The sequence below is a fragment of the Melanerpes formicivorus genome, unplaced genomic scaffold, assembly GCF_026170545.1.
Source record: "Melanerpes formicivorus ecotype bairdi unplaced genomic scaffold, bMelFor1.0.p_v2 SCAF_11, whole genome shotgun sequence".
Classification (NCBI taxonomy): domain Eukaryota; kingdom Metazoa; phylum Chordata; class Aves; order Piciformes; family Picidae; genus Melanerpes; species Melanerpes formicivorus.
This window is the reverse complement of record NW_027142363.1, coordinates 2,476,501-2,501,684: the sequence shown is the minus strand read 5'-3', so window position 1 is coordinate 2,501,684 and position 25,184 is coordinate 2,476,501. Positions and strand designations below refer to the sequence as shown.

The following is a 25,184-nucleotide window of genomic DNA, read 5'->3' as shown; positions in this document are numbered from 1 at the left end:
GAATAGAATAGAATAGAATAGAATAGAATAGAATAGACCAGACCAGACCAGGTTGGAAAAGACCTCTGAGATCATCAAGTCTAACCTATCATCCAACACCATCTCATCAACTCAACCATGGCACCAAGTGCCTCATCCAGTCTCTTCCCAAACACCTCCACTGATGGTGACTCCACCATCTCCCTGGGCAGCACATTTCAATGGCCAATCTCTCCTTCTATGAAGAGTTTCTTCCTAGCATCCAGCCTAAACCTCCTAAGGTGCAGCTTGAGACTGTGTCCTCTTGTTCTGGTGCTGGCCACCAGGGAGAAGAGACCACACAACCTCCCTTAAGGTAGTTGTAGACAGCAATAAGGTCTCCCCGGAGGCTCTTCTTCTGCAGGCTAAGCATGGGCTTATTGTGGCCATTGTGTAGAACCCGGCACTTAGGTGTGTTAAATCTCATGCCCTTGGACTCTGCCCATCTGCCCAGCCTGTCAGGGTCCCTCTGGAGAGCTCTCCTACCTTCTGACAGATCAAGACTTGCCCATGTATGTAATGTAGTATGTTTTTCCATGTAACACCTGAAGTTCTTTACCAGGACTGGGACTCTTCTCTCATGCCTCAAGTGAACACTGTGTAACAATCTCTGAGATAAGAATGTAATCAGGTACCTAAAACAAAGCTGCTAAACTCAGAACTACTGTCTCTTTAAAATAAAATAAAGGCCCTGTTTTGGAGACTTCTGCTGTCTTTGGTTATAGAAGGTATAGGAAATAGAATATCAATCTCTTTTATGTAAAGAGCTGAAGGTAAATTCCTCTCACCCTTCATTATAAAATGAATACAAGCATTACAAAGATTGTGAGCAATGAGTGCTGTCCAAGCCAATCAGTACTTCTCCATTTTTTCCCATACAGAACCAATACTATTGCTGTGCTTTCATCCAATTGGTTAAAAAAATACTTCATTTAGCTCTCCAAAAAGGAGATGTTTTCCATTCTTCTGGAGATGAAACATTTTCTTGAATGAACACAGCAGTCATAAACATTGATTCAGTGAACACATTTGCTGAATTATGATATTGGTTATGCTTATCATAAATAGTGCTTCATCTTACTTTATGGGAGATGTATTTTAAAGAGCATGGATTATATGCCTTCCTGTGTCACATGACAGGCAGGCAAACCAAGGAGCTAGGACATTTCTTAAAAACAAAGCCAAAGTGGTACCACTTGTCCAACTCCCAGCCCTTTATTTTAAAAACCCCACAAAGCCACAGGAGAGCCCCACTGGAAAAGCCAAGCACAGGTCCAGGCCTCCCTGTCTCTGAAATGATTGCCTGTGCTTCTCAATTTTCTCCAGAGTTTTTAAAAGCTATCCCCAACCCTCTGAACCTCCTCTTTCCCTTGCTTAGCAATACAGATAAATACCTGGTCATGACTCTCTGCATAAGCAATATATTTCTCCTCATACCGCCTGTTCGTTAAGGTGTGCACAATATTGCCCATGTTCCAGTCTTCGTCTTTCAGCTCCTTAATTATCTGCAGGGAAAAAAGTGAAGGTCATTAAAAACACCCTCTTGATGTTTCAAAAGCACATTACTACCTTTCTAGATTACCTTAGCAAAGATATTTCCAAGAGATTGTGAACTCTACTACTTTAGCTTCTGTTTCCAAGTTTTGAAGCAATGAGACTTCCTCCCATAATCCAAGGAGATTTTTCTTGAGAGTTCCACTACATAAATACAACAAACAGAACACTTTCTCCTCTATTTCCGCATATAAGCATGGACAACAGGACTTGCCATAAATTACATGAATCCTCTGATACAGCCAGCAATGTGATTGATAGGAGCTGCAAGAAAGCACTGCAGCAAAACCAGGGAAGAAATATGAGGGCATACTCCTACCTACACATGGTATCGAAAGAGCTCCTCTATTTCAAGCAACCCTGGTGGATGGCAGCTTCCAGTTAACAGTTTAACCACTGGGCTTTGTGGTGGAGAATGCATCACTGCAAGCTAGCACTGTGCTAGTGCCATGAAGTGCACAACACCTTATACCATTTTTGCTGTGCTAGATGACTTTTTAATCATGTTGACATCAACAGGAATTTTCTGTCTCGTATGATATTATTTCCTCTCTCTTCTAAATCTAGTCCAATTTGTTAGTCCTTTCTTTTTTCTATAGTACCTTATAGAACTCTATTGAACACTACAACTTAAATATGTAAATATGTAGAAAGCAAAATAAAAGTGATGAAAGGCCAATAATACCCAGATAGCTAATATGATGCCGTAGCATTCAGACTGGTCAGGTACTCCTAAACAGGCTTATTAAAAAACCCAAAGAAGTGCACAATTTAAGGCTCTGAACATATTCAAGTCCCTGCATGGTATCCTATTATGTACTACATCTCTCTTCAATCCAAACTAGTACAGCCATTGTTATGACAAACATCTTGCTTTACTTTTACAGATCCCTCATCATTAGTTCATGGAACCCTGAGGATGCTTCAGGTTTAAAAGCACTTTGAGGAAATTGCTGGCACGTACTTAAAAGCTGGGGAGAAATAAGAGCAAGTAGTTTAGGACAGTTTGACAGCAGTTGATAGACTCTGATTTTGAATTTTTCCTTTACAACTGTTTCAGCTTGTGGTTTTTGTTTTCACCTCAAGAAATGTGTTAACAAACTATGTCACCTCTTTCCCTAACACAAGGTCTTCTGTTGTGGTTGCTTCTTTTCCCCTGCCTTAGCTAGAAGCTTCCTGTGGGATAACTGCCTAGCTTACCATGCAACAGGAAAGCGAGCTGACTTATTGTGCTTTGGAACCAAGGTTATTTACAATCAGCAAGTGTCTGTCTTAAATGGAGATCCACACAGCTGGCTTGCCAGCAGCTGAAGGAGGGAATTTAGTCAAGATAGCCCTGCTTTGGTTAAAACGGATGAAGAAAGGCTAAACACCCAACTTCAAACTGACTTTGACGGCCAGAGTGCCCAAGAGAAGATCCTTGTCTAATTAAAGGACAGTTTTACATTGGAGTAAACACCTCTCACTATGCTAATTTAGTACATGCTAAATATATATGACTGTCCTGCCAAGCATCACCTAGAAGGCAGGGACAGTCAAGGTGAGGCTGTAAAACCCAGGAGAGGAAAATCTCAGGGAGCGGAAGGGTCAGGCACCAGCACTGGTAGCAGTATTGAAGCTGATGGTGTAAGGAAGCTGATGAACCCTTGCTGCATTCCACTGTACCATTTTTCTACCAGCCCTTCACCTCCTGGTTTCAAAAGTGAAAGGCACTGAAGACAAGTTAATTTAGTATTTTTTCTTTTAAGCTACTCCCTATACTTGTTGAATCATTAATGTTCACATAAAACATTTATTGTTTCCAGGTAATCAGGATAACCTGAGAGATTCAGATGCAATCTTCTAACTGGAAAACATTCTCTAAGACATCAGCAGAAGCCTTCTGAGGTAATTGAGTGTTTTATCCACTTTTTGTGATTCTCTGTATTAGGGAGAAGGTAATTTAAATCCTCATGATGGTCAGAGTTTATTAGTGCACCATTGTTCTTGAAGACCACTTCTACATCTTTTATTATACTTTTTATAACTCCACTGTATCATTTGCTCCTGTTTGCGTAACTCACTTCCACTTGGGTTGAATTTTCAGTGGCAATTACTATGCCAAATTTCAGGAGGGCTTGTTGAACGTTTCCAGGGTGGATTTTTTTGTTTTGAGTGGGTTTATTTTAACTATTGATATGCGTATCTTAACTTATTAGCTACTTACTTACATGCAATACAGATTAGACACTCTACAGCTGTTGCAAGGCACAGGCTATTTTGAACAAAATGAGCCTCTGGGTATTGCACAGGGAAAACAAGCATCAGCTAGAATGTAAAACACAGCCTCTAAACTTGCTCATCTTCTGACACCTACATGACATCTGACAACTCTCATTTTGGCTGCTAACACCTGTGCCCAGACCTGTCAGGACTTACTTTAATAGGACATTAACAGAACACAGTAAAATTTGTCGGTAGGATTCTGAAGTGGTTTTGTATGTGCATAGATAGGGAAATGCAGATTCATAGAATGGTTTGGGTTGGAAGGGACCTTAAAGGTCATGTAGTTTTACCTGCCCTAGCATTAGCAGGGCAGTAGACCTCCAGTAAACCAGATTGTTCAAGGCCTCTTCTAGTTTGGCCTTGAACACTTCCAGGGAGGGAGCTTCCATGACTTTCCAATGGCATCCTGGCCTGCATCAGGAAGAGTGTGGCCAGCAGGAGCAGGGAGGTGATTCTGCTCCTGTATGCTGCACTGGTCAGGCCACTCCTTGAGTACTGTGTCTAGTTCTGGGCTCCTCAGTTTAGGAAAGATGTTGAGTTGCTGGAAGGTGTCCAGAGAAAGGCAACGAAGTCGGTGAGGGGTTTGGAAGACAGCCCTGAGAGGAGAGGCTGAGGGAGCTGGGGTTGTTTAGCCTGGAGGAGACTCAGGGGTGACCTTATTGATGTCTACAACTACCTGAAGGGAGGTTGTAGCCAGGTGGGGGTTGGTCTCTTCTCCCAGGCAGCCAGCACCAGAACAAGAGGACACAGTCTCAGGCTGTGCCAGGAGAGGTTTAGGCTGGAGATTAGGAGAAAGTTTTACACAGAGAGAGTGATTGCCCATTGGAATGGGCTGCCTGGGGAGGTGGTGGAGTCGCCATCCCTGGAGGTATTCAGGAGGAGACTTAACGGGGTGCTTGGTGCCATGGTTTAGTTGATTAGGTGGTGTTGGATTAGTTGATAGGTTGGATGCAATGATCTTGAAAGTCTCTTCCAACCTGGTCTGGTGTATTGTATTGTATGTATTGTATTGTATTGTATTGTATGTATTGTATTGTATTGTATTGTATTGTATTGTATTGTATTCTATTCTATTCTATTCTATTCCTGGGCAGCCTGTTTCAGCATCACAGCACCCCTGCTTCTATCTATTCCCTGCCATCCTATCAGTATGAGCCCACTCTGAAGAACAGAATGTACTGTTATACAGAAATTCTCACCTGTATCCACTTATCTGGAATAGCCATGGCTAGTCGATAATCGAACCCACCTCCTCCCTCCGCCACAGGTCGGCAAAGAGCTGGCATCCCAGAGACATCCTTACATTTGAGAAACAAAACACAACCCAAAGAAGAAGTGGGGTGGGGGGGAAAGAAAATCATCATTTTCATAACACTGTGACTATTAGTTCAGATTTTCCACCATGCAGTTACACTTCTATAAAACCACTCTGCAAACTCTAAACAGCTTTACATTTTGACCTGGGCAAGGGAGGAACAAAATCAAATGGAATCAGTGAATGAGTTCTAAACCAGAATCTGCTGTTGGAATGCAAGAGTTACAGGGAAAAGCATTATGACATTTCTCAAATATTCTACCACAAAATAGCTTAACAGAATAAATATCTGAGGGAGAAGAGACCTCAGTAGATGCAGAATTTGAAATAATTAGCTCTCTTGAGCTCCAGGTAATCAATAGAAAGTAGTCAGAGAAAGACAAATTAAACCTTCATTTTGTTTATTGATATTCTGCATAAAGAACAGCATAAAAATAAAAAAGGCTGAACCCAAAGTATGCTAAGGAAGAAAAATACAATCTGTACTCCTTTCCTAAATGCACAACAGCAGAACTATTGATCCAGCTGGGCCTGGAAAGCCACATGCTGTCACTGCATGATTTTCCAGTCTCATATTGATGGAGGCTGATCCTTCTTAAAATATTTATTTCACCATTTTATTAAGCAGTTACACCACACAGCATTCTCTTTCTAAAGTTTGCTTATCTGCATAGAAAATGCAAATCTCCAACCACTGCAAAATATCTATCAGTACCCCTTTTTATTAACTGAAGCCAGTGAGAAGCCACCCACCACAACAGTTATGGATTAACATACATCTCTCCCATCCTCACAAAAACTTGTGGAATTAGCTTCTGACTAGATCTAGGGCTAAATTAGGATTCTCATTCTGGAAATCTGGATTCAATCCAGTTTCCAATCCAACTGCTGCAGTAGTCTAATGAAAAATACTTTGCAATTGAAGTTCTATATACACATGTGTATACATGCACAATGCACACCCTTCCCAATCTGATGTAAGTTAGGAGACCAGCTACATCATCATGAAGCGTGTGGACAGCATCCTGGGGCATGGAAGGCAGAGCTACCATCCTGAGGGACCTTGACTGGCTGGAGGAATCAATTAACAGCAAGCACAGGAAGTTCAGGAAGAGCAATTGTCAAATGCTGCCTGTGGGATGAACTAGCCCCTGCATTGATACAGGCTGGGGAGTGCAAGGCTGGGGAGCAGCTCTGCGGGGAAGGCCCTGGTGCTCTAGGTCAGCAGCCTACCCTGGCAGCAGAGATAGCCAGCAGCATCCTGGGCTATATGAAAAGCTAAGCCAAGAGGGGATTATACTGCTTTAATCAGCAGTCACAAGATCACACAGAAAACTGCATCCACATTAAATATGCTGCAAATACCAAGTAATGAAACCTTTGCATATAAAGGCAAGTTCAACAGCTCTCCTAAATCAGTCACAAAGGACTAAACACAGCCTAATGCAGGTCAGGATCATCTGAAACAAAAGCCTTCCTCTGTGATGCCTACCTGGACAAGGTCTGAGGCTGAGATTTAAGTAGCTCTGACATACTTTCTTCACAGTTTTAAAAGCCAGATTTTGGGGAAGTGAAATGCCCAATTTGGTGCAATTTACATCTAGCTATCTACCACGGAATTTCTACCTGAATGCTACAATAAATAAATGAATAAATAAAAACAATGCACTGTTAGGTTGGTCAGTATATTCTCTATCAAATTCAAATAGACAAAGCCTAAACATTTGCTCAGACCCATTTTTTTATATGCAGCTATTTTCTAACTAAAGAAATCACAGTGGTAGGGTTTTTTTGCCTCTTTTTAATTTATAATGTCAGGTATGATGAAATTTTATTTCATTTTTTTCTTCTCATTACACCAAACTTTAATCACTGCTTTATTATCATAGTATCACAGTATCAGTCAGAGTTGGAAGGGACCACAAGGATCATCTAGTTCCAACCCCCCCTGCCATGGGCAGGGACACCCCACACTAGATCAGCCTGGCCAAAGCCTCATCCAGCCTGGCCTTAAACACCTCCAGGGACAGGGCCTCAACCACCTCCCTGGACAACCCATTCCAGGGCTTCACCACTCTCATGGGGAAGAACTTCCTCCTCCCCTCCAGCCTGAATCTCCCCACCTCCAGCTTCATTCCATTCCCCCTAGTCCTATCACTACCTGAGATCCTATTTATTCAGAAGGCCATAAAGAAAAATAAGCATATAGCCAGCAATCCTTCAAAGCTTAGAGGTTACTGACAGTGAATTGAGGATGCCAAGTTCTCTTCTTACCTCTGCTATTGTTATGCATTCCGGATGTAAAACTTTAATCATGTGGTTGGCTAGCATTAGATAACACAAAGCATCTTCATCCACATGTAGGCCAAAGTATTCATTGTAATCTCCACTGAATCCTGTGCCTAAGAATAGAACAGAATAGAATAGAATAAACCAGGTTGGGAAAGACCTTCAAGATCATCGTGTCCAACCTATCATCCAACACCACCTAATCAACTAAACCATGCAACCAAGCACCCTGTCAAGTCTCCTCCTGAACACCTCCAGTGATGGTGACTCCACCACCTCCTTGGGCAGCCCATTCCAATGGGCAATCACTCCCTCTGTGTAAAACTTCCTCCTAATCTCCAGCCTAAACCTCCCCTGGCACAGCCTGAGACTGTGTCCTCTTGTTCTGGTGCTGGTTGCCTGGGAGAAGAGACCAACCTCTGCCTGTCTACAACTTCCCTTCAGGTAGTTGGAGACAGCAAGATGGTCTTCCCTGAGCCTCCTCTTCTCCAGGCTAAGCAACCCCAGCTCCCTCAGTCTCTCCTCAAGAAGAAAGGAAGTTTTAAAGGCCCCAGCTGCAGTATGCCCAGGAGATTCTGCAGTATGCAGGAAATTTAGTCCTAATTCCAGATGTATCCCTAAAGCAGCACAACTACGTATTAGCAAAGCTTTTGGTCATCCAGTAAACTTCCACACCACCATTTCTACCACAACAGAGCTTCAGCAGGGCTGCACAGACTAGAGCTGGCTAAGTTGCTTACCGATTCCATGATGGTGATACAGCATCGATGTTACACCATCAAATCGGAATCCATCAAAGCGATACTCCTGGATCCACATCCTCAGATTAGACAGAAGGAATCTCAAAACTTCCCAGCTGAAATGACATTCATATCTTTTATAAGCTCCAGAACCCTGGAGGTCAATTAGCCTTTCTTACACCACGTTCCCTATGTGCACACACAGCACTTGTACCAGACATTTTACCATGTTAATGCCTGTGCCTCCCTTTCTCATTAGCCTCTTCCTACAAAGTTTGTCATCTTTACATCTTTGTCTTTTAGTGCACATAATTTTAAGGTTGCAGGTAAAGGGTTAGGAAAATGGTTAACTATCTATACAGGCATCCAAATATGTTAGTGTTTCATTAAACTCTATCTATCTATCTAGTGCTTTAATATATATAGTGTTTTATACATAGAGTGTTTATAGAGAGAGTTATATATACACATATATTAATACCAATAGTTGCCACTGTACTTTTACTTTTTCCTCTCTAAAGATGATTATATTCTATAAGAAAAGGTCTTATGGAATTTGAAATCAAATTATGATAGGTGTGATTTCATCCCCAAGATTTCATGCATTTATAACATCTAGGCAGAAGCAAACCTGAAAAAACTGTTATTCTCTGCCCCCTCCCACCCCAGCAAATGTTTACACATCACACATCTCCAGCAGATTACCAAATGGCCTAGTGTGTTGCAAATGAATACATTTAAACAATGAAACAACATATGGCAGTTGAGAAGATACTGATGGAAATACAGAAGAGCAGGAATGGCGTCTAGCAGACACACAAAGGAAACACGGACATGACATCAAAATGCAAGAGGTTCCAAAGCAGAGAAGCACATGGAGGCATTTGTGAACAAAATTAACATTCAAAAGCAAAATAGTTTCAGCAATGGTAATATTACTCTGCATCACCTCCTCTCCCAGGACACTGCTCTCAGTCACTTCCAAGACCCCCATTTCTTGTTTTTATTTCCAGGCAGCTACCCTATCTGTGACTCTCAGCTCAGGCTGCCTCAGGTACATCTCTGGCAAGCTATAGCTCCAAAGAGCTCACCCATTTCAAACAGCCAACCACATGAGGTAGTGGAACTTTTCTTGCTCACATCTTCAACACTTGTCAATGTAATGACTTTTCTCAAATTGGTTTCCCAAGACAGCCCAGCTATGATCCCACTTATTACAGGGTATCTGTTGAGAGAAAATGTACACTACATAGCAGCATATAGAGTTTCAACCAACACCACCTGGTGCAGGGGAGAGAAAGAGTACACCTAGCACAAAGCACATCTGTCCCCATCACCTGTGTAAGTACTTGGCATAAGGCAGTGAAGAAGATCTTTCTACATTTAACTTTATTTAATAGACACCAGAGGCACTAGACTTGATTGGCTGTTGGAATGTGCTGCCCAGGGAGGTGGTGGAGTCACCATCACTGGAGGTGTTTAAGAGGAAACTGGATAAGGCACTTGGTGCCATGGTTTAGTTGATTAGATGGTCTTGGGTGATAGGTTGGACTTGATGATCTCAAAGGTCTTTTCCAACCTGGTTAATCCTGTCCTGTCCTGTCCTGTCCTGTCCTGTCCTTTAATTAGTTTTCTGGGCATGCATTGCATTACAAGATTTTTTGCTCCACCCTCATACTCCCCCTCCTTGCCCAAACTCACCCAATTCACAACATACTACAACACTAGGAAGAGCTCAGGAGCTTTTGTACAAAACCTTTTGTATATTTGTTATTTCTCTGATGAGGTAACTTACAATGAATGAACAATATAGAGAGAATGCTCTGATATTGAAAGGTGTCAAAAGCCATGTAAACTGGCAAGCTGGTCACATAAGAATACAACTTGGTGAAAATGCTGGCTGTATCTTTTTCTGACCCAGCATTAAATTTGCAGAAAGCTATTTGCTGCAAGCTAACCACTGTAAAAAAGAAGTCGAAGTAGTAGTTGCAATGCAGTGAGAATACTAGCTCACACAGATTTCAGGCCATGCATGCACAGAGGAGATTAATTGCTAAAAAAAACACCAACCAGACTTCCAAGTTGTTTTCTCCTCATTACAGACTGCTTGACTTTATAAACTCATAGTTACTAAGATGAAGAGGATCTGGGTGTTTGTAAAACATGCAAGTCTCAGAATGGGTACCAAATGTGGGTTTTTTCCACCATTGTTGGCATTGAAGACTTTGTTAAAAAGATGGAGAAACAGTAAGGAAATAAATTGTAAAGACTTTTACATGACAAAAGTGGCTACAGATGAGAACAGACAGGATGAGTTTGTCGAACCCAAAGATTAGTTAGGAAAGTGATGAGATCCAAAACCTGAGTAGAAGCAGCAGATGTTTCCCAACCATCTGATTGCACATGGGAGAGAAGATTGCAAATAAATAAATAAGCATTAACTGATTCTAGTCTAAACTTGTAACAAAATCACTTTTACAATAATGTCTAGAAAGGTTGTCCAATAACAGCAATCACATTGACTTTGAGAGAGAGAGCTACACAATCACTGCAGCATGAGCCAGAACAACAGGGGTTCTGACACATGCAAATCACACAAACAATACTGAGGTCCAGGACTTCATCCAAGGCAATTTGTTTATGGGAACAGCATCATTGGAAACAGAAGCAAGAGAAGTAACAAAACTTTTCAGAACATCAGTAGAGGCCAAAATCAGAGCATGACTGAAATACATTCAGCAAGGAATAATGCAGGAACATCTCTAGAAGTACAGTCTCATCATTTAATAGACAGATAGCGAGATGGGAGAAAACCATGTCTTAAACTATGGCCTAACACTCTCTCACATCTTTGCATACCATAAAACTGAGAAAGTTCTTTCACTGCATAGTATCATAGTATCAGTCAGGGTTGGAAGGGACCACAAGGATCAGCTAGTTCCAACCCCCCTGCCATGGGCAGGGACACCCCACACTAGATCAGCCTGGCCAGAGCCTCATCCAGCCTGGGCTTAAACACCTCCAGGGACGGGGCCTCGACCACCTCCCTGGACAACCCATTCCAGGGCTTCACCACTCTCATGGCAAAGAACTTCCTCCTCATGTCCAGCCTGAAACTCCCCACCTCCAGCTTCATTCCATTCCCCCTGCATGCATGGCCTAAGAGAGGAAAATAAATGATGCATTATCATTCATGAACAGAATGAGTTACCCTTAAAGAAACTTAATTCTGTGTTCACTCAGACATCATTCAAAACAAAGATGGTCTTTGTAGAGAAGTCTTGCTGGTTCTTTTCTCTCTGTTGAGGAGTCCAATAGATCACACATTAAAAACAGAATCCTTAGTCAAAACAGTGAAATAAGCTTATCTAGCTAGATAACCTGGTTTCACAAATTGATGAGAAGTTAACAGCTTTCCCATGCTAGGTCAGCAGAAACCTGAGTGTGACTTTTAAGACCTTGCACACTTAGGTTTTTTTCCTACTGTACTAAAAAAAAACCACCCCGAAAAGAAAAACAACCCAGAATCTAATTCACCATAACAATACTAAATTTGAATCCATGCTGAACATGAAATATTTAGATCCAAGCTAGTAATGCATTTAAACCAGTTCATTTTGCCAATGTGACAAAAAAAAAGGCAATAAAAAATCCTGGTTCTATCTAAACAAGTTTGAAGATGCAATTCTTCAACCATATTAATGCTGACACTCAGAAACTGCATTTATTGGTATGTGCTCTGGAATATGTATAGAATTGCTGACCTTATGATATTCTGGACTCTCATGGTGATTTATCTGTTTTCTATTCTTATTGCTCAATTAACATACAGTAGCACTGAATTGCTACAGTATGATTTTTCCCCCAAACATTTCAACAGCTGACTGGCTTATGTTCCACTAATATAGCCACAGAGAAACTGGCACTCAGCCTGATAATGCTAATTTTCACTGAACTTGACCAAGTTGCTTAGTATTAGTTTGTTTGGTTGTTTTGGGGATTTTGTGTGAGGTGAGATGATCATCCTGGCCTGGATCAGGAATAGTGTGGTCAGCAGGAGCAGGGAGGTCATTCTGCCCTGTACTCAGCACTGGTCAGGCCACACCTTGAGTCCTGTGTCCAGTTCTGGGCTCCTCAGGTTAGGAAAGATGTTGAGTTGCTGAAAGGTGTCCAGAGAAGGGCAACAAAGCTGGGGAGGGGTTTGGAGCACAGCCCTGTGAGGAGAGGCTGAGGGAGCTGGGGTTGCTTAGCCTGGAGGAGAGGAGACTCAGGGGAGACCTTCTTGCTGTCTACAACTACCTGAAGGGAGGTTGTAGCCAGGTGGGGGTCAGTCTCTCCTCCCAGGCAACCAGTACCAGAACAAGAGGACACAGTCTCAAGCAGTGCCAGGGGAGGTTTAGGCTGGATGTTAGGAAGAAGCTCTTCACACTGACATTTATTGACCAAACAAGGTTGAACACAGCAGCCTGGGGAGCCATCTGGGCGTCCTGTGGCGGTTTGCAGGGTCAGTCACACGGGAAGGAGAAGCCATGGTTGCAACTGTACAAAATGTTTTGACAAAAGAAAGTTCTTTACAATGAGAGTGGTAAAATATTTGAGCAGGTTGCCCAGGAATGTGTTGAGGCACTGCCCCTGAAGACGTTCACGATCAGACTTGGTGTGCCCCTGGGCAGGCTGATCTAGTCGGGGGTGTCCCTTCCCACTGGAGGGGGGGTTGAATAAGATGGCCTTTGAGGGAGCCTTCAACCCAGTGCAATCTGTAAATCTGTTCTAAGGTCTCTACTTGTCCCTTACAATCTTGTAACTGGATGAGGTTTGAAATGAGCATTTTCAACAGCAGTATATCTTTACTCAAAATGTAGAAAGCTGTTACCTGTACTGCGTGAATTATAACAGCACTTTGCTGAGCAAGCCAATGGGTGCAGTTCCCAGTTCTTTAAGTCTTCCCCATGCTACTGTCTCAAGACTTCCTTAATAGGAAGCTTTGATCATTAAAAAAGATTAATCTATATCTCTTTCAGCCATAACAATGATAAAGAGAGCCACTTTTTTCCCCCTAAAGCCTCTGAATTTTAAATAAATATTAATCTGTTATCTATATCCCTGAGCTTTTTTCTCAGATTTATCAAATATCTTAATTACTACCCCACTGTCTTCTCCTTCCCCATTTACTGCTTACAATCAATTTCTTACCACTTTACCTCTGTTCTCTGCATTGTGAGGTTTTGTTTATTTTAAAGATAAATTGATCCATACCATGACCTTTCTGTTTCACTTGATTAGATTATGCTTGCTTTGCTACCTGTACAGAATTAATAACACTGAAAGTACACAATTTAGACACTAAGACACAGCCAAGATGTTGACAGAGCTCCCCCAGAACAGACTTGCAATCTTTGATCTTTGGTCTGCAAAGCAGCTTTATCTCTAAAAGCAATAAATAAAACAAGTAACAGTGCATTAGAGGTTTGAGTTTCATCCTTCCTTAAGATCCATTATGACACTAAAACCATTCAAAACCTGTCAAATCCCAATTAGGTAGCTTAATCAGAGCTGCATCTAAATGTTTCATGGCCAGCTCTCTTCACAGCTAAGGAGAAGCTCTCACTTAGGAAAATCTGATTTATATTGCCAGTCCTCAGGACCCAACCATGGGACAAAGAGGATCCACTCCAAAAGTAAAAGAAGAATACAGATAGGTCACTACAAGCAGGTGAAAGGTTTTGACAAATCATAATTGCTATGGAATACAAATGAAATTATTTCCCCACTCAGATTCATGCATGAGTAAACAGTACACTGACATCAGGAAGGGAAGAAAGACCTACATTAAGGACACAGGAAAGATTCTGAACTAGAGGAGATAAATTAATAAAGAACACTACTTGCCTGAAATAAAAAGAAGGCAGGAAAGATGAGTACTAAAAGGCAGGCATCTGAAAGCATACCAAATCTTAACCTCAGGAGGCACAGAATCAACATCTCCCTGAAAGAGCTCTAGATGATCCACGTGGTAAACACTAACCCATTTGCATCTGTCCTAGATAAACACCCTCCTACTGAATCTCAAAGAACAGAGGCCTTCACCAGAACACACTGAACATTATAAACTGGTCTGAAGTACAGCCTAGCCTGAAACCAGAAGGGGATGCAGTCCTTACAAAAGTCTGAAACACTAATCAGTGATTAAGATATGGGGCCTCGGTATGGCCTTCTGCTTGTGCAAAGCCTTAGTATAAAAGTTTCCTGTATTCACAGCCAATACTGTGGCTCTTGGCAATGTTTTGCTACCAGTAGAGACAGTGGGGGAAAAAAATAAATAGTCCCCATGAACTTAAAGCAAAGAGCTACAGGAAGGCATGCCATTCCTAGTTAATCTTGTCATGATAAGGTGGCAAAACGTCACACAAAGTGGTGACCTGTTAACAGTCCCTCTCAATCTGTTTCTGGTCATGTATTTAAGTATCAACTCCACCATTAAGTCTACCAGCTGTGAGAATAGCAGTGGTGGTAGCAAAACACAGCACTTGTTCAGATCAGTGCTATGAAACCTTTGGACATGTAGTGACTGGCATCACTAAACCAGAGCGTAATCTCTGCTGGAAGCACAGATCCCTCTGCACAGCAACAGGAAGCTTAGGGCTCTTCCCTTTGCCTTTATTTTCAACAAAAAAAGGGTACTTAAAGCTAGTGATGGTCACAGATAACAGTTTTCCCAGTAGGAGCTGCAACTTCTGATGAACTGCTTAAGCAGCTTTCCTTTAGAGCAACTGTGATCAGGCAGCCCATTCCCAGAAGAGGGAAGTTTCCCAATGGCTTGACGTTAGAGAGAGCAATCTCACAGCTTGCTGCAAAATAAGAAAACAGACAGGAGAGTAGATGCAAAAAGCATCAGGTGTGTGTAAACCAGTCATGTTTCTAAGGAGGTCAAGATTCTATCTTTCCATGTTCCTGGATGGTATTTCATCATCTTGAACAGAATTTTCAGGCATGTACTTCTCGCAACTGTTAAATGCCTCTCCCTCATTTAAAGCATGACAGCAAATTAAGATGAAGGATGGATGGCTGTAGGAGTGAAAGACCATTCACCACAAGCACTTACCCTCAGCAGTTTTGAGGATGTCTACATAATGATGCAGATCTTTGAAGGGTTGATAAGAAAAAGCCTCCTATGCTTTTACAGGGCTATTCCATTACGCTGGGCTGTGTAAGAGGAAAAATGCCAAAAAATAAAACCCAATAGATGGCTAGTGCCTGACTGCCATCACTTAGAAATCTGTGCTGCACAAACACTGGAATCTTGCACTTGTAAGATTAAATGAATACTAAACATGCAACCCAGGCACATTTAAATCCAGGAAGAAGGTTTTATTCTTAGCCACATAAACTGAGGATGTATTTATGCCATCATAATCAGAAAGCCAATGAGACTGCATTATTACAAGAATGCTTCAAGTAAGATGATGAAAGTCAGAAAACTTTTTTGTCACAGAAAAAAAAAGTACTTTAACCAGTAGAATAGAATAGAATAGAATAGAATAGAATAGAATAGAATAGAATAGAATAGAATAGAATAGAATAGAATAGAATTAACCAGGTTGGAAAAGACCTTTGAGATCATCAAGTCCAATCTATCATCCAACACCATCTCATCAACTCAACCATGGCACCAAGCACCCCATCCAGTCTCTTCCTAAACACCTCCAGGGATGCTGACTCCACCACCTCCCTGGGCAGCACATTCTAATGGCCAATCTCTCTTTCTGTGAAAAACTTCTTCCTAACATCCAGCCTAGACCTCCCCTGGCACAGCTTGAGACTGTGTCCTCTTGTTCTGCTGCTGGTTGCCTGGGAGAAGAGTCCTATACTGAGGGGCCCAGAACTGGACACAGGACTCAAGGTATGGCCTAACCAGTGCAGTGTACAGGGGCAGAATGACCTCCCTGCTCCTGCTGGCCACACTGTTCCTGATACATGCCAGGATGCCATGGGCCTTCTTAGCCACCTGGGCGCACTGCTGGCTCATGTTCAACCTACTCTCAACAGTACCCCCAGGCCCCTTTCTGTCTGGCCACTCTCCAGCTCTGACCCCAGCCTGTAGCACTGCATGGGGTTGTTGTGGCCAATGTGCAGAACCCAGCACTTGGATGTGACTGTTATGCAGGGAGAAAGCACTCTTATTCAGTATATGCTGTAAGCAATACAACAGCAATATGCATTGATTAGGCTTGATTAGGGGAAAAGGTATCTTAGAAATAAGCACAACCTTTATTCAAATACAAGCACTAGTTCTGAAGTCCAAGAATAATTCATATCTGATAGCAATATGCAGCACTATGCAGTAAGGTCACTGATGAGCTCCTGGCACAGATGATACAATGCACAGTTAAATGTGGGTGACTGAACTTGTGCTAGGTAAATTGATGGAGAGCCTAACATTTTACCTACAAAACCAAACCAAACCAAACCAAAATGAAATATGACAGAGGACAACAACTGGGGTTGCAGAAAAAGAGGGTGAGGGGAGACCTCATTGCCCTATACAGCTACCTGAAAGGAGGCTGAAGTGAGATGGGTGCTGATTTTCTCTCCCAAGCTGCAAAGGAGAGGACAAACAAAAATGGCCTGAAGTATGCACCAGGTTACACATGAGGAAAAAAGTCTTCAGTGAAAGGTGTGTCAGACAAGCCCTGGAGCAGGCTGCCCAGCAAAGTGCTTGTATCATCATCTCTGGAGATGTTTAAAAGGCATGTAGATGTGATGCTTCAGGACACAGAAGTGGACTTGGTAGTGTTAGGTTAATGGTTGGACTCAATGATCTTTAAGGTCTTTTCCAACCTAAACGATTATGATTCTAGAAGTGACCCCAGAGACACATCACTGTGTGTCCTTGGCAGCTAACTCCTTTCAAGTACTCGGGAAGCTGAGGAAGAACAATCACACTCATTGCTGTGTACACTCCACTCCAAACACTGAACATTGATCATCTGCCTATCTGATTCCAGATCACAAAAACCTATGCCTACTGTACACACAGATGAGTGCATACACTAAGAATAAATTACAGCTATCTCAACATTTGTGCACAAAAGGCCAAGTCTTCTGTGATGGCTATCAGATCCAAGCTCAATCTAGCAAAACACAAGATTACAGAATACTGCACTTTGAAGGGGGAGCTTCAGCCTAATCCCTAACTGCAAAGACTGAAAGGAAAATAAATGATCAGTGGGTGTAAAAGGGAAACAATGACAAGGCCTATATAATTTATTGGATTGCTAATGGGAATAGAGAGCAGAGGCATAAACAGTTCTTGCTCTCTTTTCTTCTGTTGCTTCTGCTTGCAGCTTTCCCTCTTGTGGCCTTGCTGGATATCTCTGGTTTGACTGCTGTTGGAGGAGGGAGGGAGTGGGGGAATCTGTCCAGGGAGGTTCTGAGGAATTTCTGTCTTGTTTATAAATTGTAGGCAGATATTACATTACACATATATTGTATATTTTGTACATATTCATTGCATTTCATGTTTCTAGATTTCAGTTTGCTTGCAAATGTAGCTTCATTTGCTTCCATCCCAAACTGAGCTCGTCTGACAATCTTCATTTTGGGGGGGTAGTTCTCCAAATCAGATGGGGGGTAATTTCAACCCACCACACAGAATGACAGGATGGTAGGGGCTAGGAGGGACCTCTAGAGATCACCTAGTCTAACATCTCTGTCAAAAGCACGTTCACCTATGTCAGGCTGTACAGGAACTTGTCCATGTGCATATCGAAATCTCCAGAGGAGGATACTCCACACCTCCTTTGGTAGCCTGTTCCAGTGCTCCACCACCCTCAAAGCAGAGAATTTTCTCCTTATGTTTAAGTGAAACCTTCTGTGTTGTAGTTTGTGCCTACTGTCTCTTGCCCTATCACTGGCCACCACTGAAAATAGCCCTGGCCCCATCCCCTTGACCCCTACCCTACACATGTTTATAAGCACCTACAAGATCATCTCCCAGTCTTCTCTTCTCCAGGCTAAAGAGCCTCATGTCTCAGCCTCTCCTGTAAAAAAGATGCAACTGTCCTCTAATGTGTTTGTGGCCGCCACACTGGGCTGTCTCCAGCAGCTCCCTGTCCCTCTTGAACTGGGGAGTCCACAATATTCCAGGTGTGGCCTCACCAGGGCAGAGTAGGGGGGTAGGAGAACCTATATTGATGTACTGGTCACAGTCTCAATGCACCCCAGGATACCATCAGTCTTGGCCACAAGGGCATGTTGCTGGCTCATGGTGAACTTTTCTACCAGGCCTCCCAGGTCCTCCTCCACAGAGCTGCCTTCCAGCAGGTCAAACCCCAAGAGTCTGATGTGTGGGTCAGGAAGTTGTTTTACCCTCTGAATTTCCCAATTTTCCAAGTGCTTAGGTGTTTGATCAGTGTTTTGGAGTGATCAATCATCTCTGTGGTATTTTCTCAATTAATTAAGCAAGTTTATTAGTATATTCACATGACTTTATTGAAGTGGTATTTCAAAGAAACTCTCTTCAAATGAATTCTGGACTAGAGATACAGGCTTATGATATTGAGCAAGCAGCACAGTGTCCTACACTGCCATTTTTTCAGGCTGCTTCTATTTACTCCTCATAAGAGTAAGCTAAAAAATCTCAAATAAGGCATTCAGATATTTGCCATAAAAATGGAAGCAATAACTCAAGTATTACTTAGTAAAGGTTATGTCCTGAAAAATATGACTATAAGAACAGCCTTGGAGGCAAAGCAGATTGGTACTTCTTTTAATGCAATTGAATATTCTTGATGCTTTTTTTCTTAGAGGGATTCTTTAAGTCAATGAATAAATAAATAAAACAGTAGCACTGTGGACAAGAGGCTGCAGTTTCCAGAAAGCCTCCAAGACACACAGGTTTTGAAAGAGAAAATGCTTCAAAACCAAAATTGCAACTCTTTACAGTGCTGAAAAAGACTACATGGATTTCAGCTACAACTTGGAACACTTCAGTAGAACAGAATAGCATAGCATAGCAGAGCAGAGCAGAGCATATCATAGACCAGGTTGCAGTACCTGTACCGCTCATTCTCACCCAAGGACATTTTGGACTCAGAAATTGTTGAGAACATTTATTTTCTCCCCAAACAAAATTCTTTGTGAATATTATATTTAGAGATAGAACCACCCTTGCAAATAAACTGAATTTGCTGTTCTGTGACATGGACATTCCCTGGAGCACAAGGGCCTCCAGGTCCTCCTCTTTACTGCCCATGCTGCATGCATTGGTGTACAAACATTTCAGGGAGGGAGTTGGTACATAGTTTTCAACCTTGAGGGGTGGTAGACCTTCTGGTTACCTAAGATGCCAACACACTGCTCCACAAGCATTGGGCTACTACACCCAGAGTCCTCGATGGCAAAGCCAGCTGCATCCCTGTCCCCTCTTTAAAACCAGTGTAAAGGCTTGTCAGTGAGCCCAGCCAACTCCTGTGGGCTCATTAATCACCATTCAACATCCAACACAGATATTATAAGGGGCTTCTGAGATTCTGTCTCCATGTCCTGGATGGTAACTTAGGGATGTCCTCCACTGAGGAAGCAGGGGGTAAGGAAAGTTCACTCCTTATACTAATTGTAACTAATACAAACCTGAGATTACTTCCCCTCATACTCCCAGACTTTCTCTTCAGCATAAACAACTGCACTGGATACAGCCCAAAACTTTGTTTTCAGCACTGTGGGGCAAGACTGCTCAGTAATACGAGAGAGTTCAGCATGAAGGCAGAAAAGTTTGCACAATGAATCGTTATCTTCACAGCAAAAGGACATTTCCAGTGGTAGGCTCAGGGAGCCTGAAGATTATCTTACATCATCCCCAGCATGAGACTCAGGAAATGACTGCAGAGGTAAGCAGCCATCTGGCAAAATTGATTTAGGCATGCACCAGTCCCTACTACCTTTCAGCAAGCACAACATGTAAAATTGTGGCATCTGCACAAACCAGCACAGAGCTGAAGCACAGGATTCATATTAAACAGAAATCAATTCTTAAGCATAACACAGTATTTCTCAGTTTGCTGCACTTTCTAAAGCTACATTCTTCAGGAATGCAATTAGAGATGTTAGCTCATCTTACACTGTGTCAATAGCATTGAGACCTTGCAAGTGTGCTGCTTTCTGCATGCTTCATAAATACTTTTTCATGTAAGAGAAATGAGAAACAAGTTCATATTTAAATATACTTAGATATTACCATTTCAGCTATATAACTTGTACTTCCACATCTCTGAGCAACCTGCTGTGTGCCTCCTCAGCTTTATCACAACAAATTACCTCCTCATGTTCCATCTAAAGCCATTCTCTTTCAGTTTAAAAGCAATGCACCTTGTTCTGCCACTACAGGCCTGAGTAAGAAGACTGTACGTGACAGGCTGGAGAGCTGGGCACAAGCCAACCTCATGAGGTTCAACAAGACCAAGGGCAGGGTCCTGCAGCTGGGTCGAGGCAATCCCAGGCACAAATGCAGGCTGGGCAGGGACTGGCTGGAAAGCACCCCTGAGGAGAGAGACTTGGGCGTGCTGGGGGAGGAGAAGCTCAACATGAGCTCTCAGTGTGCACTTGCAGCCCAGAAAGCCAATCAGATCCTGGGCTGCATCAGGAGAAGTGTGGCCAGCAGGGCAAGGGAGGTGATCCTCCCCCTCTGCTCAGCTCTGCTGAGACCCCACCTGGAGTACCGTGTCCAGTTCTGGAGCCCCTATTACAAGAGGGATCTGGAGGTGCTGGAAGGTGTCCAGAGAAGGGCCACGAGGATGATCAGAGGGCTGGAGCACCTCTCCTATGAGGACAGACTGAAGGAGTTGGGGCTGTTCAGTCTGCAGAAGAGAAGGCTCTGAGGTGACCTCATTGTGGCCTTCCAGTATCTGAAGGGGGCTACAGGAAGGCTGGGGAGGGACTGCTCAGGATCTCAGTAGTGATAGGACTAGGGGGAATGGAATGAAGCTGGAGGTGGGGAGATTCAGGCTGGAGGTGAGGAGGAGGTTCTTCCCCATGAGAGTGGTGAAGCCCTGGAATGCACGGAGGTGCACCGTCCAGGGAGGTGGTTTGGGCGCCGTCCCCGGAGGTGTTTAAGCACAGGCTGGATGAGGCTCTGGCCAGGCTGATCTAGTGTGGGGTGTCCCTGCCCATGGCAGGGGTCTGGAACTGGATGATCCTTGTGGTCCCTTCCAACCCTGACTGATACTATGATACTATGAATTTGGACTGACAAGGAACAATTCCATAGTGTTTAATGTCATCTAATTTTAGAGCCCTACTGAAATATCCTATTCAAATTCAAGCAAGTGTGACTGCATCTACTCAAGGTATGATTGAATCGAATTGGCTAGAACTGGTGACCTCTGTATTTCAACCTACTCTGCTGATCCAAATGTAGAACAATTGGCTGAAATGTTTCAGTGTGCCTTTTATTCACCTATCAATTTATTGCCTTATTACTATACCACATTTTGCACAGCTGAAGTTTAGAAACTTCAGGCAAAGCTGTGATTGCTCTGCTGGAGATTAATATGGGAAACTGGACACTCCATGAAGGTCTGAGTTTCAGAGCATCTGTGGATTCAAAGCCTCTCAGTCTGTTATATCAACCTAAGTAGAACAGAGCAGAAAAATTAAACTTCTAGATGAATGTTTAATTAAAATAATGAAACAAATTCTCCAGCAGGGCTCTGCTGCATGTATAACAATTCACATACTCACAGCTGGAACATTTCTTTAAACTATTATTGAAATCATTCCAATTATCTTGCACTAAGTTTCAATATATCATCCCTTCTGTCAATGCTTTCAGTACTCATTCTCAAGAAAGGCAATTTATTAACTGCTATGTGCCCATACTTGAAAGTGCTTGCTTGCCAACACTGACAATGGCTGCTAAAAGGAAGAGAACACACAAAACCCCAAAGATTCTCACAGACATGGAAGGTCTTAAAAGTTTTATGAAGTACATTTGTGTCTTTACAGACACCTGCAAGGTTCAGTCTGTTAGAAGCAGAGTGCTAAGGATATATGCAGCATATGCAGGCAGGCTTTTAAAGTCAATCTCTAATCAAAATAATTAAATTTATGAGCTTGAGGGGGGAGGAGGAGGGGAGGAAGCCAACAACAAAACCCTAAACAACTAAACCTCAGTATTACATTACAGGCACTGCTTTCTTAAAACACTCATTAAAAAGCAATCTTTGGCAGCAAAATCCAATTCCAGTGCATATTATGGAGAGCTCCAAACTGATTTAGTGAAGTAAGACTGGCAGAAAAGAAATTAAAATCAGCATAGCTGAAGGTTTTACATCATGAAACACAATTTATATCCCTGTTCCTATTATAATTACCCTGCAATCAAAAACAGACCAAGAAAATCCAGCAACTGAGAATCCATCTCCCTGAGAACTATCACTGAAATGATGGACAAAGCATCTCCCCAGTAAATACATATTTGTGACCAACATGACCCACCACTGGATGCCATTGCAACAACACCTACACCTAAGTGCAGAAGAGAACACTCCTGCACACCTACACTCTGAGAAGCCAGTTCTCTTGTACATGATACATTAATCCTTAGGTCATTTCCCTCTCCTGACTGAGGGATAACCATAATGTAACCATATGTGAAAAGACTAACTCAGCACCATCAAGGGTCTGCTGAAAGTTCTAGCAGCCTCCTTTCTTCCACCTGCCTGACCAGCAGAGGCTCTTCAGCTGTTTTATTTATCAGACGCTTTGAGTGCGCTGCTTAGTTTGCTCCAGATAACATGCATGAATAAAACAGCCCTGAGATGGATGGTAGGAACACACATGCAACATTACATTGCATATGCTATAGATATTATGCAGGTAGAACACTAGCTGCATTTTCTAGCTCACATCTATGTGCCAACTGTCCTTAAGTGCATTAGGCAAGGAACCATAATCTTTATGCCACAGTACTTCATAAAGCATCAACTTACATCAGTTTGAAATGCTCAATGTGCAAATGTTACAGAGCAGAAACACATCCATTTCTTTCTGAAGACTGACAAAACATGATGATGCTTTCACATAAGGCAGCAAGTTTCCACTTCCACAGCTGGAAGAGCCCAACAGTGAATTGTAGGCTACTTAAGCCCCAAAACTTTCTCCATAGGTTAACAGAACGATGAGGCCTGACAGGTAGCCCCACTTAACCAAGGTCTCTACAAGGTTTAAATACTGAATGGCAGGAAAAGCATTGTCTCAATATCCAAATGCATGAGTACTGTGCCATTTTAGACATGAGACAGTGCTGGAGATATCTGTGTGAAGCTAGAACACAGGACACGGTAGAGAACTTTGGGCAACCCACATCACTTTGGTGGGAAAGTTGGAGGACAAGCCATACAAACCAGAACTAAACCACATTCTTTGTCGCCTCACAGCTGTCCTATTTCTGCTGCACTGATGGCAAGCCTAAAAGCAGATTCTGAACTGCAATAGTTTATAAGTTACTCAAAGAAAAACAGGAAAAAATGTAGCACATGGAGCTATGATCAGTTGCTCCACCCATGCTCAGGAGGCTGAGCTGGAAAGATCTTGTTAGGCAGCGGGGCACCAGCATGTCATCTGATACAAGTTGTGGCTTGTGGGAGACAACGTTTATTCTCTGAACCCTACCTGTTCATGGCTGTCACCTGGAGACTTCATAAAACTGAAGCAGAGAGACTAAAGAAAAGAAGATTCCTCCCACTACATTGCTTAGGTCAGTACATTTAATTTTTTTCACAGCACTTGGAAGTCATAAATTTCCAGAGAGGATTGCCAACAAATACAAACATGACAAAGCCTTTGGGTGGACAGGCCAAAGGATTCCCACTACTTATGATCTAATGATGTCACAAAACTAGAGCATGGACACAAAATCCAGTCTGAAAGGACACTGCAGACAGGGGCTCAAAACAGATGCCAGGGATATCTTATAACTAATACAATTTCTTGCTGGTCACAGTGCAGTATCCAAGGAAGTAGACTAAATAAATCCAGAATGTAATCCAACCTCTGACTTTCTGTCTTCTAGGCTGAGCAAGAACTTAAAACTTTGGCTAACTGCTCAGGTAAAAAGGCTTACAGTATTAAGTAAAAAAAAAAAAGATGACAAATCAAATACAAAAATTAGGACAGCAGATGATTTCTGTAGAATTTTACCTCTGCCATTATTCTTAAAGGCTCACAGGCTTTGGAGCACAGCCCTGTGAGGAGAGGCTGAGGGAGCTGGGATTGCTTAGCCTGGAGAAGAGGAGGCTCAGGGGAGACCTTCTTGCTGTCTACAACTACCTGAAGGGAGGTTGTAGCCAGGTGGGGGTTGGTCTCTTCTCCCAGGCAACCAGCACCAGAACAAGAGGACACAGTCTCAAGCTGTGCCAGGGGAAGTGTAGGCTAGAGGTGAGGAGAAAGATCTTCACAGAAAGATTAATTGGCCATTGGAATGTGCTGCCCAGGGAGGTGGTGGAGTCTCCACCTCTGGAGGTGTTCAAAAAAGGATGGCACCTGAAGCCATGGTTTAGTCATGAGGTGTTGGGTGATAGGTTGGATTTGATGATCTCAAAGGTCTTTTCCAACCTTGTTGATTCTATGATTCTATGAATATATCTATATATTATATACATATATATATTCTCCCTTAGGATTGTCTAAAGCCGAATGAGAGCACAAGAATTACAGAGCCTCAAAAATTAAAACAACACTCTCACATCTCAGTAAGCACAGAAAGGCAGAATCATTTACACATTTTATTTAGGTAGTGCTTGGAAAAAAATCCAACCAAATACAACTTCTCTTTGCTAGGTAATATTTTGTTCTCAGCTTTTAATTTGTTGTGCCTGATTAGGATTTTAGGCATATTTGCCATATGGAGAAATGAATATAAATTAAAATACAATCAACCACTCTAGCTGCAATCCCACCTGGTTTTCAGGGTCTGCAGCATCATTCCTAACGAACTTAGCAGCTGA

At 42.5% G+C, this 25,184-nt stretch overlaps 1 protein-coding gene across 2 annotated transcripts in view; it reads right to left on the bottom strand.

Annotated features, from left to right (window-relative positions):
* GBE1 (1,4-alpha-glucan branching enzyme 1) overlaps positions 1-25,184 on the bottom strand; it is a 130,150-nt gene that overhangs the window by 43,816 nt on the left and 61,150 nt on the right. For both annotated transcript variants that reach the window (XM_068144421.1, XM_068144422.1), the window contains exons 8-11: positions 8,182-8,297; positions 7,427-7,554; positions 5,037-5,135; positions 1,413-1,523 (exon numbers count right to left, since the gene is read on the bottom strand). In XM_068144421.1, the coding sequence (XP_068000522.1) occupies positions 1,413-1,523; positions 5,037-5,135; positions 7,427-7,554; positions 8,182-8,297 (454 nt within the window). The remainder of the gene's footprint in view (positions 1-1,412; positions 1,524-5,036; positions 5,136-7,426; positions 7,555-8,181; positions 8,298-25,184) is intronic.